Source organism: Emydura macquarii, unplaced genomic scaffold, assembly GCF_026122565.2.
Source record: "Emydura macquarii macquarii isolate MOO-44397 ecotype Brisbane River unplaced genomic scaffold, CSIRO-AGI_Emac_v2 contig_3671, whole genome shotgun sequence".
Classification (NCBI taxonomy): Eukaryota; Metazoa; Chordata; order Testudines; family Chelidae; genus Emydura; species Emydura macquarii.
In genome coordinates, this window is record NW_027133808.1 from 10,002,397 (window position 1) to 10,019,252 (window position 16,856).

General features: G+C 36.9%; 1 protein-coding gene across 1 annotated transcript in view; it reads left to right on the plus strand.

The window, feature by feature from the left end:
- ABCC4 (ATP binding cassette subfamily C member 4 (PEL blood group)) overlaps positions 1–16,553 on the plus strand; it is a 175,638-nt gene extending 159,085 nt beyond the window's left edge. Inside the window, 2 exon segments of the mRNA XM_067536920.1 lie at positions 5,950–6,084; positions 10,603–16,553. Of these exon segments, the coding sequence (XP_067393021.1) occupies positions 5,950–6,084; positions 10,603–10,710 (243 nt within the window). The 3' untranslated portion in view covers positions 10,711–16,553.
- The last annotated feature ends 303 nt before the right edge of the window (positions 16,554–16,856 follow it).

Consider the following 16,856-nt stretch of genomic DNA (forward strand, 5'->3'; position numbering starts at 1 on the left):
CAGCTATAGACTGGGGACCGACGAGCTGGGCAGCAGGTCTGCAGAAAAGGACCTGGGGGTAACGGTGGATAAAAAGCTGGATATGAGTCAGCAGTGTGCCCTGGTTGTCAAGAAGGCTAATGGCATATTGGGCTGCATTAGGAGGGGCATTGCCAGCAGGTCACGGGAAGTGATTATTCCCCTCTATTCGGCATTGGTGAGGCCGCATTTAGAATATTGTGTCCAGTTTTGGGCCCCCCACTACAAAAAGGATGTGGAGAAGTTGGAGAGAGTCCAGTGGAGGGCAACAAAAATGATTAGGGGACTGGAGCACAAGACTTATGAGGAGAGGCTGAGGGAACTGGGCTTGTTTAGTCTGCAAAAGAGAAGAGTGAGGGGGATTTGATAGCGGCCTTTAACTACCTGAAAGGGGGTTCCAGGGAGGATGGGGCTAGGCTGTTCTCGGTGGTGGCAGATGACCGAACAAGGAGCAACGGTCTCAAGTTGCAGGGCGGGCGGTCTAAGTTGGACATTAGGAAAAAGTTTTTTACTAGGAGGGTGGTGAAGCACTGGAATGGGTTACCTAGGGAGGTGGTGGAATCTCCATCCTTAGAGGTTTTTAAGGTGAGGCTTGACAAAGCCCTGGTTGGGATGATATAGCTGAGGTTAGTCCTGCTTTGAGCAGGGGGTTGGACTAGATGACTTCCTGAGGTCCCTTCCAACTCTAATATTCTGTGATTCTATGATTCTATGCAGGGCTTTGTGAGATTGCAGTCATTGAGGAGGATATACAGATGTTTGTGTTTTGTGTTGAAGAAAATTATGCTGAATTATGTGCTATGCTCCCGATATCTGGACAAATATATTCTCAAAACAACTGAAATAAAGTATGTCAGTCACATTCCTTCAGCTGAAGATGTTAGGCCTGGCCCAGCAAACTCAGCAGCAATCTCTAAAATGAGATAGTCAGAATCCTGCTGAGCTGGAAAAGAAAATTGTTGATTTGCCTTGCCAAGTTCAAACCATACCTCTCAGATGAGTTGGCACCACTGAGAGACCTCCTAAAGAAAGAGTCCGACTAAGTTTCAGTGGGATGCTCAGCAAGATTCTGCTGTCACCTAAATGAAACAATTGCTAATGCAAGAACATTGGGCGAAAGCAGTGTGTTCAGGTGGAAGCATCCAAGTGAGGACTTGGATTTGAGTTACTACAAGAAGTGAAGACAGTTTGATGCATTCAACTCTCTCATTTCCACAGAAATAAACTATGCCCAGCTAGAAAAAGAAATGCATGCAGTTGTGTTAGTTGTGGGCACTTCCATCAATAAAATTATGGGGGAAATGGAAAATAGAGTCAGATCCTTTGGAGGCAACAAAACCCTCAGAGCAGCAGCACCAGACTAAAAACGAATGACTTTCTTGCACCTGCAGAAATCCATCATTATTGTTAAACCCAATCCATAAAAGGACATACCAATTACTGAAAGCTTAAGCAGATAGTTTCTAACATAACATGGCAATTTGCAACAGTCATTTGAACCACAAGTTCATAGTTCAGCCATTTTCATGCTTGACAAAGGGTTACAATGAAGCCAGGTCTCCAGTTATCTACATTGAAGAAAGCAATCATTGCTGGTTGGTCAAAAGGAAAATGTTTGTCAGAGTTGTTGGAGTTCTGGACATTCTTTGAGGAGCTAGTAGTTATGTATGATCTGACTCTTACATGTGAAATATTTGAGGTTTCATGGTCAGTGAGATTGGAAAGGACATGGATAATTCTTTCAGAACACACTGTAGTGAAGTAGTGCAGGGCGTGAGGTTTGCTGCTTTGGTCTCTTAAGAATGGACAAATAGAAGAGGTCCTAAAGTTTGTGAGGAACCTGCAAGTGAAACTCTTGAGAGCATGTAATCCCTTAACATACCATTTTGCCCATGGAGGTGGTACCAGACCTTTGCATTCTGTACCTGCCTTATCCCCTGAATAAGACCCTGCTGTTTATTTCATGAGTATAACATTTGTTTGGCTACTTTCATTGTCGAAAGCTAGAAAGTAATAAATACAATGTTTTAAAAAACTGTTTACCTTTTGTTTTATCTGTTGGATAGTCACAGTTACACAATATTTGTTAGATGACTTTCAAAGGCTATATGCTTTAACTTAATCTGTGGGTTGTGATACGTTATCTTGATGAGGTAATGCAGATAACACATCACGTAAGAAGAATTAATTTCAAAATTAGTATTTATATAGGGTATGATAAGTGTATGGCATTTGAATTCACAGTCCTGCATAACTCAGTAATGTGGGATACATACAGGAATATATAAACAGAAATACTGCACATTCATGTACTTTGTCTCTTTCAATTCTATGCATAAGTTCAGTTTGTTTGTTTTTTATAGTATTTGCTTTCTTTGTCTTCAGAGTCTTTTAAATCCCTTTTTCTCTTTGCCAAAAAAGACCTTTGGATTTAATAACTTTTTTTATCATGTATTTTATACTTTGACTTATGTTTTTCTACATTCATTAAGTGATCTGCAAAAGTAAGCAGGAATACAGAGATAACAACTGAAACGTGCCGAATGTCCAAAGTAACCAGGCTGTGAGAGGAATTCTTTAGCTTTTTCTTTGTAATCTAAAAGAAGTAACAAACTTTGCTTTTCCCTGTCCTTGCTTGCTCTCTTTTGTACTGTAAAATTAGGTGCTTGCTTGCTCCTGAGACATATATATAGTTTGGTATATTGTTAAAATATAAACCTTGTTTTTCAGGGTACTTGTGTATACACTCACTTCATCTATTGCTGTTTTCCTTCGGTTGATTTTGCCAGTTTAACATTTATAATGAAAATCATTGAGCAAAATTCCCCCCATCCCACACATACAACTGGAGGAGACACAATGGCTCACTTTATTGTTGCTGATTTGTTTTTTGTAATGTTCACAAAGTTTTTTGTAGCTTTAGCAGAATCTGTATTCCATCATAGTATAAAACAGCATGTTACATTCATTTTATCTACATGATTCTTCACATGAGAGAGAGAGAGAGCGCATCCTATATTTAGAGAACATGCTTTGTCTTTGATTTCATAAGGAGAGGTTACATAATAAAGTGCTATACTTTAAAAAAAAATTGTATATTCATATAGCACCAAACTGGAAATGCCAAATTATAGATCATCTTAATTATTATGTAGGTACTGTATATATGATAGATTCAATTATCCTTAAACGTTTAAGAAATTTGCATTTAACTATGATTTACTGTAGTAAATAAAAGATTGCAATGAAAATTTGTAATTTATCCTTAAATATGCAAATTAATAATGATGGGTCTAAGAATATTGAAATATCTGCATGTGTAATTAATACCTGCCCAGGTGACATAGTTTGAGCATTTATTATATAGTAAGAATGATTTATGTGCTGTGTAATATAACTTGAGCTTGCTAAAGTTTTCCATTAACACTTTGTACATCCATACACATAACAGTATTGAATATATATTGTTCTCTATAGGAATTCATTGTGTATACTTGGCATTTTTCTTTAGTATCGGAGCTTTTTAAAATGGAAAAAAAAAGTTCTTTGCCAACTGTTTGTGTAATAACAGCTACATATTGTCTTGATTACCATATATAGAAATATAATGCACCATATTATACTTTTAAATGTATAATAACTGGTACATTATAATTTAACTAGTAGGTTAGAGCTGGGAGTTTGAATTTCCCAGTGATAGATCCAAGTTTTGAAAACACATCAATTGAAGGCATCAACAATACCTAATTCTTACATGGGACTGCCATATGGATCAGTCCATTGGTCCAGTTAGTCCTGTTTTCTGTCACTGACAGAAACTCCACAGTTCTGGGATCATCTATTTCATGGGACAGTTTCCTCCTAACCCCTACCTGTAAGAATTGGATTTACAATCTGAAATATGACAGCTTATATCACTTCCTACTTTTTTTTTTTTTTTTTTTTTCTTTTTTTTTTTTTTTTTAAGCTTTTACTGTTATTCTTTATGTTCTTGTTATCCATATAAACATCCAGTCCCTTCTTGAACCCTCTTAAGCTCTTGGTCTCAATAATATCTTGTCACAAGGAATTCTGTAGGCAGTTTGGGCATTGTCAGAACCAGTTTCCTCTTATCGTTTTGAATTTATCACCCTTCAGTTCCATTGAGTGTTCCCTTGTTTTGTTTATGAGACAAGTAGAGCAGGTCTTTGAGCTACCTTCTTCATACCACTTCCAATTTTAAAGTAAATAATTCCAGTTTCTTTAACATCTCTCCATATGAGTTTTTGTCTCCCTAATCATTCTGGTCATCTGTCCCTGAGCCCTCTTTCTTTCTGTTATATCCTTTTTGAGGACTGAATACAATATTCCAGGTGAGGGCATATTTTAGGATTTTCCAAATTATTTTCCATATTATTTTCCACTCAATTCCCTTCTGCATCCTAACATTTTTTTGATATCTTGACTGCTACTGCACTTAGAATAGTCATCTTGCTATTGTTTGTACACCATGATACCTAAGTCTCTTTCTTAGTCATACAGTTAATTTAGAACTCAGTAGAGTATATGAGTAGTTAATAGTGTTCCCTCCAATATTCATTACTTTATATTTGTCAGAATTGATTTTCATCTACCATAGTGTTGTTTGTTCACTTAGTTTGGGCCCTCTGAAGTTGTTGACAGTCTTCTCTGGTCTAGATTTACCTGAATAATTTTGTGTCATCTGCAAGTTTTGCCACCTCACTGCTCACCTCTTTTCCAGATGACAAATAAATATATTGAACATCGGTCTTTGTATGGAACTTTGTGGTATCTTGCTCTTAAGCTTTTGCCCTGGTGAAAATGGACCATTTATTTCTACTCTGTTTTCTGTCTCTTAGTGAATTCCTGATCAATGAACATTCTTTGTCTCTTGTAGTATGGCTACTTAGTTATTTCAGTAGCCTTTTGAAAGTCCAAATTGTCAACTGGTTCTCCTTTATCTACTGTGTTATTGATATATTTTAATAAATTTGTGAGGCATAATTTTCCTTTGCAAAAGCCATGATGGTTAGATCCTATTGTATCATGATTTACTAAGTGTTGTTTTATAATTCTATTTTTAATTATAATTGTGATCAAATTACAAAGTAAATTACAGTCGTACTGGTCCGTAATTCCCCAGATCTCCCCTTAAGTCTCTCTTAAATATATATACAATATTTGCTACTTTCCAGTCCTTTGGTAAAGTGTCTGATTGTAATGAGAGACTGCACATTTTTCCCAGCAGCTCAACCACTTCTTTCTTAATTTTTTTCAAAATGCTTGAGCGTATACTGTTGGTCTAATGACTTATTGCTTTTTAATTTATAAATTTGTTCTAGCACGTCTTCTTTTGACACCTCTATCTCTGATAGCATGTCATCTTTACTACAAGAAAAGAATAGATTCAGCATAGGTATCTTCCCAACATACTCCATGATGAAGACTGATGAAAGAAATCATTTAGTTTCTCAGCAATGTCCTTATCTTCTTTAAATACACATTTTACGCGCAAAAGACCCACCTATTCCTGAAATACTTTAGAAATCAATTGTTGCTTGTTTTATATCTTTAGCTATCGAGTCCTGAAATTCCATCTTAACCCTCCCAATGTCCTTCTTATATGATGAACACTGTAATGGACATTCCTCTTTATTGGCTTCACTAGTGTTGGATTTCCATATTCTGAAGTATCTCCGTTTGGATCCAGATATTTAAAATTACTTTAGAGCACTATAAAATAGTACATGTAGTCTACAAACTGAAAATATATCATGCTCCCACTAAAAGGATATTAGAATATCCAATTTTCAATCCTTAAAATGCATTTTAACACTAAATCAAAGAATACTCACTTACCATCCCTAGTATTATCGTGAATATTGTTTCAGAATTTCGTGTGTTAATAAGTGTGTTGCTGCTGATTAACAGGTTTTAGATGCAGGAAGACTAAAAGAATATGATGAGCCATACATTTTGCTACAAGAAAAAGAAAGCCTGTTCTACAAGATGGTGCAACAAGTGGGCAAGGCTGAAGCTACTGCTCTGTTTGAAACAGCAAAACAGGTACTTTTAAAAGAAGTTGTAATTAAGTTTGTCTCTGTAGTCTTATTTTTCACATTAGCATATTCAGTATTATAGCAGGCCCCATTCACTCCTATAATTAAGGGTCTATCAACTTTTCAATTCTAAACCCTTAATTTCAGTGCTTTATGAATTTAAAGTAATATACATCCAGAGCTCAAAATGATATATCCTGAGTTGAAAGATTATGCTTGGGATTGTTTGCATCTATATGTGTCTGTGCATATATGCATGTATAAATAATATAGTGTGTAACAGTGTGTTACATACATACACTACCTACAAAAAACAACCCTGAAACAATGTTAAGGTTGTGAGGGCAAGCACTCAGATGTTAGCATATGCCAAAATTAAAGTTGCCTGTGCAATCTTAATTCAGACCCCTTTGTGACACAGCTATTATTTATATGATCACATATTATTTCTGCCTTGCTCAGTGCACAAGATGAATGGTGTTCATTGAATGAGTGGTTATTTTGCTTTCTCTTCATTGTTCAGTGTATGGCCCCAAGCCTTATTCATTGCACACTATTCAAACTAGCTCTGGATGAAGAATTATTAATTTCCTTATGAGCTTTTCAATGGCGCTCAACACTATAGTGTCTGAATGCTTCACAAACATTACCTGATTTATTTTCACAACACCCTTGTGAGATGAGGTGGTGTTATTATCCCTATTTTAGAGATGGGAAGCTGAGATACAGACATTGAGATCAAGTGTCCACTAATTTGAAGTGCCCAATTTGATAAGCCTACTGCCTGATTTTTTTTAGAGAATTTAATATTTTATAGTACTTTTTGTTCTGAACACAGCTCCCACTGATTTCTGTTGCAGCTGTAAATGCTTAGCATGCAACAAATCAAAGTCCAGTTCTCTCAAATTGGGCACCTGGGAAGTGAGGAACATGCAGATAGTGACCACCTGTGACAAGTTTGGTTTAAGTGGCTTGCTTAGCATCACATAGGATCTCTGTGGCGGAGGCAGGGATAGAATCCCATACACCAGAGTGGTAGTCAACTGTCTTAACCATGAGACTGTCCCCTTTTTCTGCAATACCTGCCTCATCCACTATACATCTTCCAGCTTCTGTAATAAACAAGGCAGGAGTGCTACAGACAACAGCTTCCTTCATTACACAGCTCTGCTTTGTTCTCAAAACAGGCCCATCTTTTGCACTGAATGAGGCAGGGAACCGGTGGAACAAACAATATGTGATCGTGTACTTAAAGAGTGTACTATAATGCATATGTCCATGGGGGTGAATTAAGATTGCACAGGTCACTTTATTATGATATTTCCTAATTTCTTATTGCTTGACTTTGCAATCTTAACATTACTTTAAGATAATTTTTGTGTGTGTGACTGCCTAGATTTTAAAAAAAGCAAACTGAAAAACCAAATTCCATCACGTGGAATTGTATGGACTCCTACATGGTGATTCGGCAGTTCTAGAACCTTTAGATCCACCATGCAGATCTCTGCTACTTGAGCTAAAGATGTATCTAATCATAGTAGAAGCTTAACTTGGGGATTCCTTTATTAGTGTCCTCTGTGCGTCTTACACACAAGTGCTGGAACAATTTTTACAGTGGGGGTGCTGAGAGCCATTGAACTAAACTGTAAACCTTGCATATGATGGAAACCACTTTAAGCTGGGGGTGTGGGAGCACCCATAATTCCAGCACCTGTGCCTGCACAGTAGCACAGGATTTGTTAGAAGAGCTGGTCCAAATGGCTCCTCTTTCTGTTGTGATATATTTGTTACAATGTCTTGTCGGTGCTCTCATACGTTCCTACTGTGGTTCCTAAGGTGGTGTTATACACAAAACCAGCTGCATCTTAAATAATGGTAATAATCGGATTGTAATGTCTTTCAAAGTGTATACTTATTTGCCAGTGGTTTGCCTGACCAAAATGGTTCAGAATGTGGCGTTGTTGACTGATAGGTATTTCTGAGTTTTGCATTGACCTTGCTTGAATCCTTCAGCAGAGCATGGCCCAGTGAAAGGTTGCTGCGGGATGAGTTCCAGTCACTTTTATGGAGCAATAAGGCAGCTATACATCTTATTGAAATGCATGGAATGCACACTTATGCATCAGGGCCAAGATTTTCATAAGTCACTAGTGATGGTGTGTCTCTAATTTTGACTGCCCATCTTGAGACAACTTAAAGGAGGCTAATTTTCAGAAAGTGCCCCTCTTTAGTATTTCAGGTTAGGCGTCCAAAGATGCAGGCACTCAAGATTAGTAGTGGCTTTTGAAACTTGGCTCAGCTTCTAATACCTCCCTCCCCCAACTCTGCCCATTTCAGCCACTCAGCATTCCTTATTATTTTTGTGCAGCTGTAAAGGCAGCAACCCATAGTATGATGCAGCTCAAGGGGCACCCTGCTGAGCATGCTCAGAGTTGCTGTGAGTCGGAATGCTATGCGGCAGTGCTTAACCACCTACAAACCTCTCTGCAAGACGGAGCCCTAAGTGAATATTGTTACTATCTATGTTCAATTTAAAAAGCTGTTAGGAGATAACCATAAGAAAATGAGAAGTAATTATCAGACAGAATAATGTGTTCATTGAGTTTAGCTTATTTTACCCCGCACCTGTGCACTCAACAATAATTTATTCAAATAAACAAAATTTTCCATTTGGACTCCAATCCTGATGTCAAGGGAAGCTTTGCTGCTGACTTCAGTGGCAGCAGGCATGGGCCTTTGCTGTATTAACAGCCTTTGGATGTATTGCTAAAAGTAAGATTTTTGCTTACAAATAGATATAGATTAAAATAGCAGATATTGTGCATTTTTAGAACTTTTAATGCCGTGACGGTCCTATTCATGTTCGTGGAAGAACCCTGTCATAAGGACCTGCCTTATGTGAGGTCCTATACACTTTCAACACTTGAACTGTGGGCGCTTAGCATCTTGCAGTCTCAGGTCAAAGGGAAGGATTCCCATACATTTCCAGTGAAATATTTGAAAAGCTACTGCCATTTCATTATATCCCTGGTAATGTGCTGAGGTTTTCTATTACCTTTCCTTAAGAAAATTCACTTTCAAAAGGTACAGTAAAAGTATGTTAAAATTATGTCTTAAATCAATAAAAAAATGGAAATGTACTACCAAGACTCCAACCTCCAATACGTAGATGCAGCTAGACACCAGATTAATTTTTCTCTATGTCACCGTATTGTGGCTGGTTACTGGAGAGCGGTTGACTTCCAGTCGATTCAAATCATTACCTTAATGCTCTTTGAAATTGTACAAATACACTGCACTAGTGTGTGTACACAAAGGGAAACATTCATACATACAGGAGGTTTTGTATAATATGACTATTTCTTTTTATATCATATGTCTTATACATTTATTCATATCTGAAAGGAACATAATTATCAGGCCAACCTAACTTTGTTGACAGTGCCCCCAAATATAAATAGGAGAAATTCAGGACAGTGTGAATATGAGACCTAACTTGTGACACGTCAGCTTCAGAAAGATAATGTATTTTCTGTTTTTTAAAGACTCAAACAAAACTTTTCACATTCTTCTTTGAAAAAAAAAATTACATTTGAAGCCCTTTTTCACCCAAACACATTTTCAGATAAGAGCACGCAAGTCTTGACATTATTTCATTTTGTTATGCGCATCTGTCAAGAAACAGAGATATGATACAGCTACTAAAAACTGATGATTGTGGAACAGTGAAACTTGACAGCATTTCATTTCCTTTATGTTCTGATTATACATTTATCAGGAAACCTGTATCTCTTCTAGTTCAGCTAGAAATTGGTAGAATTCAAGAACTCAAAGGCTTGGCAAAGAACTGTCCTATTATTTGGTATCATCTTACATTTTAGAGAAGTTGCTTGGTTGAGGCATTGTTAAAGCTTTTGCTTCTCCTTTCATTATTGTGGTACACTATCCCGAGATCACATTTCTATAGGCCCTATAACTGCTCTGCAGCACAAATTAAACGCTGGGATATTTCATACATATACTGTGAGGTTTCAATGGTTGTCAATCATAGTTTGTAAAATATAAGGATTACAACCTGATATTAACATCCAAATCCATTTTGTTCATTTTATGTGTGAAAATGAGAAACCCTTGTGCAGACGCTAGATTTCACAGCTGCTTTGTCACCCTGTTTTTAATTTATCTCCATGTTTTGAGCCTGTAAAATAATTTTGCTTATCTGTTTAATGTAAAATGATAAAATATATATATTGATCTGAATTATCAGAACTTAAGTAGATCTACAGTTCATATGAGGATTCAGTTATACTTTATTCTGATCGGAGAGCAAGATCAGAGAGTAATTTTACTAATTCCTCAATGAATGAGGAGCTATTTCTTGAATTCCGTTAAACTAAAGTTCCTGTTCAGTTTCTTTAAGGAAATTAATTTTTGTACTTACATTGCATTAATCTGGAGAACTATGTCTTTTGAAACTAGTAATTGTGGGTAAAATTAATCATGTATGGATATTTTCTTTTTCTAGGTCTACTTCAGTAAAAATTACCCAGAAGTTATTCAGAATGGTCAAGTTGTCACAGATTCTTCAGTAGATGTTTCCTCAGGATTAATCATTTCTGAAACTGCACTGTGATCCAGCATATAGAAAGCAATCATGTCTAAAATGTAAACCTGAAACCGTCTAAACTGGATGACTGACAATGTTTAGGGGACAGCTTTTTGCACTAGACAACAATCATATTGAATCTTAAGAAAAATGCTTCATCTCCCTTTTTTTTTTTAATTTCAGTGCAATACATTTTCATTTTCATCTAAATAAATTTCCATTACTAAAGGAATTAGGCAGGCCTAGATTTTATTTGAAGGTTACATTGTGGAGACTTTGATTTTTAAATCATAGGTGCAGGACACCTACCCATTCTGAGGCAATTTTAGAGATTATTAAAAATCCTGGGGTTTCTCTATTTTCCTATTTGGAAAGCATGAAAAATCTATTTGTTTAATGTCACTTTAAAATGATGAGTTTGTCTTATAGCAGTCTTGATAATATAACACACCATTTTCTAATGCAGTACTTTTTATATACTCCGTCTTTTTAAATCAGTTTTGTAAATTGGCAGAAACAAGATCTGAACCAGCCAAAAATACATTTTTATAGAGATAAGTTAACATATTGTTATAAATATTAATGTTTTAATTAAAATTTGATATAGGTATGCTGTCTAGAAATGAATGTAAAAATTGCAGTTTTCTTTGCTGAGATCCAAATACTGAAAAATCAATATCAATCTACTGTATTTTAGAAGAAAATGTTTGCAATTTTGCATATATTTTGCACTGCACAAATATTTAAATAATTTGATACACATTCTCTTTTTATCCAGGTAATCAAAGAAAAAAAATATTTAAAAAATTAGAGGAGATACTTGATGGAAAGACTTGTCATCAGTAAATACTATGTAGTAAAAAGTTACCTTCAGCAAAACACATTGTGAAATGTATACATTTCATGTATTGCATTTATTGTGCCTTAATACTGTTCAAACCAAATCTCCACCTACAGGGTATACAGCAAATTCATTAAATATACTTTTTTATTTTACCATTTTAAATTAGTGTATTTAAAAAATTTGCATCAGGAATTCTGTTTAAATGAAGCTTTGTGAAGTTGTCATTTCAGTTCTCATGGGTAGAAAAGTATCACTTGTAATTTTGAATGCCCCTACTGATGCTGACAAGTATTTAGGGAAAGACATCTATGTTCCGTGTTCATAAGTTAGGTCCTCATCCAGCAAAGCACTTAAGCATGTAGCACTATTCACATGCTTAAAAAATTAAGCAAGTTCTTTGCTGCATCAGGTCCTTAGTTTTTGGTAGAGATACCTACAATCTGAGTTCAATCAGTCTAAACCTATTGTACATCTTAAAGGACATTTCCCCAGCAATTAAGAGCAGAGACTGAAGAGCAGCAAATCATGAAAAACATTGAAAAGAAAGTTGTGATTTTTAAAATCCTATCCAAGATGACTGTTACATTGTATGATAGATATTTATTTTCCCAGTGAATTAAGTGAATAAATTAAGGCAAACTCACACTTTTAATCTTATTTCAAGCAGCTCTTAAAGCCAATATCTGATTTAAATAAAAAAATTCCCCTCTGTCCATAAGTAAGTTAACTATGGTCAAACCCTTTGCCACGGAACAAAGGGTGAATAGAAGGGCTTTGCCCTATACAGCAACCCAGTCCAATACTGGCAAGGCTGAAGGACAAAATTTTCATTCCCAACCCACAGTAGCATTCATGCAACAGGGTTTGTTGTCGGAGAAAAGGAGAGATTGTGGATATGTCCTGCCAGTCACCACATATGCCCACATATACTAAGGTTCAAAATAGAGAGCAGCTGCTACAGAACTCTGCTCTGTGACATGCAAAGGGTTGCAGCATCCCTGCATGTGGGTCTTTATGGCTTGGGCCATCTGCATAGCAGAAATGATTCATTTCTGCTGCATTTGGTTCTAATTTGCCCATCTACACAGGTGTGGCATCTGATTCCTAGTAAAACTCATTGTTGTCATGAAGTTCCAAAATGAAATATTTTGCTGCTTGGGCAGATTCTGATACCCTTTCTCTCGATGAGCAGCACCTTACTCCACGATTACGCCCATTAAAGTCAGTAGGACGACACTTGATATGGTGCTATTTAATATAAGGTTCTCACATTCTGGACCTTTTTTAAGGCTGAATCTAATCTCGCCTAACCCTGTTTTACAATGGTGCAATTCCATTGACTTCCATGGATTTACTTCTTGGGTTTACAGCAGGATAAGAGGAGAGTCATGCTTACTGTGTGTAATATGCTGGAGTTTTTCAAAAACTAAAAAATTGAAGTCATCTGGCCCTATTGTACTGTAAATCTATGCCCATAATTTCCATCAATATTCAGGAGAATTATGAGCATGGATCAAGGGCATAATGTGACGATAGGCCATTTCAGCCAAAAATACTTCTAAGGTAGTTATATTCGAGAGAAGAATCTAAAGTTTTTGACTTCTACAGGCTCACTGGCAAGAAAGCCAGACATATCTTGCTATATCAGGCCCTAAACTAGCATGCTTTACTAACCAGAATTAATTTTATACTGTAGCTTTTTGAATGCACACAAAAATGTTAGGCATCTACGAGAATGCTGATTATGGTGTATAACATGTTTTGACAGGACAATGCCGGCTATATGTATCAAATGTCAATGTAATAGAAATCAAGCTAAATTGTTGAATGGGACAAGTGGTACTGGTATGTTCATGTTCTAGTAACATCTCTCAATGCCATTAAATTCATATTTTACTCTTCAAAAAATTGTTAAGCTAAGTAATGCAAAAGTTAGATTTAATCAATAAATCATTATTCAGTTTTTTCTTAACATCTGTAGCTGTTTTGTTTGAACAATTCTGGAGGGTAATATTGGCTGATCTCTTTATTTTCAGAGGAATAAAAATGTGTCAGTGCCCTTATTGTTAACAGTCAAATGTGTAATTTATTGTTTAAGTAAGGTCTGGGAGGGAATTGGCTTTCCATTTGCTGGGTCTCTTGATGATGCTGTTCCAGGCAAGCCTTTTACATATCCTTTTCAGAATTCAAACAGTTCTCAGCATCCACATTTGAAAATATTCTTAATTTATTTACAGCCAACAAAGTTGGGTCATTCTGATCTATATTCCTTAATAGGAATTGCTTGGAAATGAATTCAGTCTTATGAGTTATTTAAGCCTTTTAAAATAATTTCTTCACCCTCAGTTGCCTTAAAATTCTCTAGAATCTTCATTCTATTTAATAGAACAACAGCTCCGAAAGCCACCAGTTCATAACTTTGTTTGTTAGGAAAGAGACTAAGCGCAGCCCTTGGTTGTGATCTAAATAATTGTAATTTAGACAAATGACAGTCATGGTATATCTGATAGCTGTTTGTATGAAATAGACAAACTGTGGAATAATAAACACCTTCAGGAGGAAGATTGCACAGAATTCTTTAAAATAGTCTTTGTCCCTGGATCCGGTGGGACCTCGTGGCAAATTTCTGTTGAATTTGCTGAACCAATATCTCACTTTTAGGGTAGCTATAGGCTAAAGTGCAGAAATACCAGCATGCCTAGTCCTTGAAAGAGACCATGCCTTTCTTTGATCAAGACGAGTTTTTCTGGTTGTCTGAGTGACTGTTGACTGGTTCCAGTAAACTTTCCAGCCTGTGGTTAGAAAAATAGTGGCATGCTGTGAATGGATTAAAAGGTGGGGAAATAGAAGATCCTCAGGACTCCAAGAGAGGTGTTGCTTTTCAAAACATCCGGTCTCCCTCCCCCCAAAAAATCTGATCTTTTCATATCTGTTTTCCCTCTTCTTATTTAAGAAGACTAATTATTTCCTGTGATGAGGATGAGTTTCTGACATTTTATCAGAAAAACGTGGATTTCTATATACCCTTTAGTTTCGGTAATATGGCATTGTTTGAGAACTTTCACTCTGTTTTCCTTGGTATTCATATGATGACTTTGGATTGTTACTATCACAGAAGGGCTTTTAGATGACTGTATTGTATGACATGTTGCTGTGTGAAGAAAGCGTGATGATAAAATCCTCAAAAGTATGTGCAACCCTGTTGTAATCATCACACAGATCGACCATGGAAAGGCACAGATGCAGTACTGCACTTGAAATAATTTGTCTTATGACAGTGCCCGGAAGCCTCAACCAAGATCAGGGCCCCTTTCTTCTATTGCCAAGCCAACTGTTCAAAATCCAGAGGGCAGACTTTTAAAAAAATCATGACATTTTTAAAAAGTATTTCTTTTTAGTAGCCTCCTCGGTTTGGGGCCTTTAGAGGTCATGCTTTCAAGCTTTTCTCTACAACCAAGAGGTCTAGAAACTAAATTATTAATAAATAAATAAATATGAAGAATTATTCTCACACAATTATGAATGGGGCTTTAAGAAAAATACCTAATATCATGAGAGTTGGCAACACTGTTGTTGTGTCTGATGTTATAAAAACACTTGGTAAGAAACAGTCCCTGCCCCAGAGGGCTTACAGCCTAAACAGACCAGACAGACAAAGGGTAGGAGGAAAAACAGATATTTGCAATATCTGTCATAGCCTGGACTCTAGAGGAGTGCCCTGGGTCAAGAGGGGTCTTGCTGGTAAGGAGCCTGGATGGATGGGGGATGATGGACTGAGGTTTACTCTGCCCTCTTCCCCTGCTGGCTAGGATGCTGGGGTGGAGGCTTATTTGTGCAACATGTTCTCCTTTGGAATGAATAAAGTAGACCCCTGAAGAGGGAGAGTTCACTGAACTTATGGAAAGCACACTAATGGGAACCAAGGTTCCTCCACAGCCGGCCAGAGATTGCTCCAGAAATGAGTGCCCGCCATTGCACCTGTTTGTTTGGATGTTTACTATATTAATATATTGATTTAGCTTACTAGCAGGCTTCAAGTAAACAAGCAGGAAGAAAGGAATGAATTCAAGATGATCTCAACAAATTGGTCTGAAATCAGCACGATGACATTCATTAAAGACAAGTGCAAAGTACTATACTTAGGAAGGAAAAATATCAAATGTACAAATGCAACACGGGGAATAACTGGCAAGGCAGTAATACTGCTGAAAAGGATCTGGAGGCTTTGGTAGATCAGATAGATTGAGTCAGCAATGTAATGCAGGTTTGGAAAAGGGTGTTGTCATGATCAAGATCCAGACACCCTAAGGGGAGAACAGGAGGGTCCGAAGCCCCCAAAATAAGCCATTGAATCAACTGGTTGTAGACAGTGTTATTGTGTATATAAAATATACTAAGTAAGGTCTTTTATGCAACCTTGTAATGTCCTGAACTTGATGGTCATTAGGAGACGTATCCAGGTTATGGTTATGACTGTATGCATGTATATATGTGTGGAAAATGTAACTGTCAGTGCAACTGCCACATCACCTCACATTAGTATAGTGATATAATCAGGCAGGTAGGGCACCTCCCAGGGCAGGTGTTTACACAAAACCAGCTCTTGAGCACCTAGCATTGTCCAGGCAGGAACAGACAATGGTTGACCATTAAAGTTAATGAGAAAACACTGAAACAACTTGAAACTGGAAAGAAAACCCTACTTTGGGAAACCCCACCCTGTGTAATCATGAATCACCATAGTCTTGGAAAAAGGAAGAAAACCCTGTTAAAAGGGATGGATTTGAAGTGAAGGCTATCCAGAAACAGAAAGCCAGCATCTAAGCACTGGATCCTGTTTAGGACAGAGGGCATGCTGGGAAACTCTTCAGAGGCAATAGGTAACTTGTATTAATAAAGGGAATTTAGCTAATATAGTGTCTTTATGTTCTGTATAACTTTTATGTGTTTGCTTCGCCTTATTATTTCATCTTTGAATCTATTATTTGCTTCTATTAAATAAATGTTTTGTTTATTTTTGTCTCAAGCATGTCTCTACTGTGCAAGCTATATGGAGTGTGTGCACCAACGTGAAACTTCTAAATGGGGGCAGGTTTCACGTCTTTTTGGGTGATGAACCAGAGGGGAAAAATCTGAGTGTCTGGTAGTTAAAAACTCAGGGAGACAGATTTGGGGGGATTCGGGACCAGAAGGGATTTTTGCAATAACCTTGTAAGAAGTAACTAGGCTGGTGGAAGCTAGGATGTGACCTTGCTCTGGCAGGCTGGTTACTGGGGACAGAGCCATGAAGAATATCCAGGCCTGCTGACAGCAATTCTGGGCCCCAGGG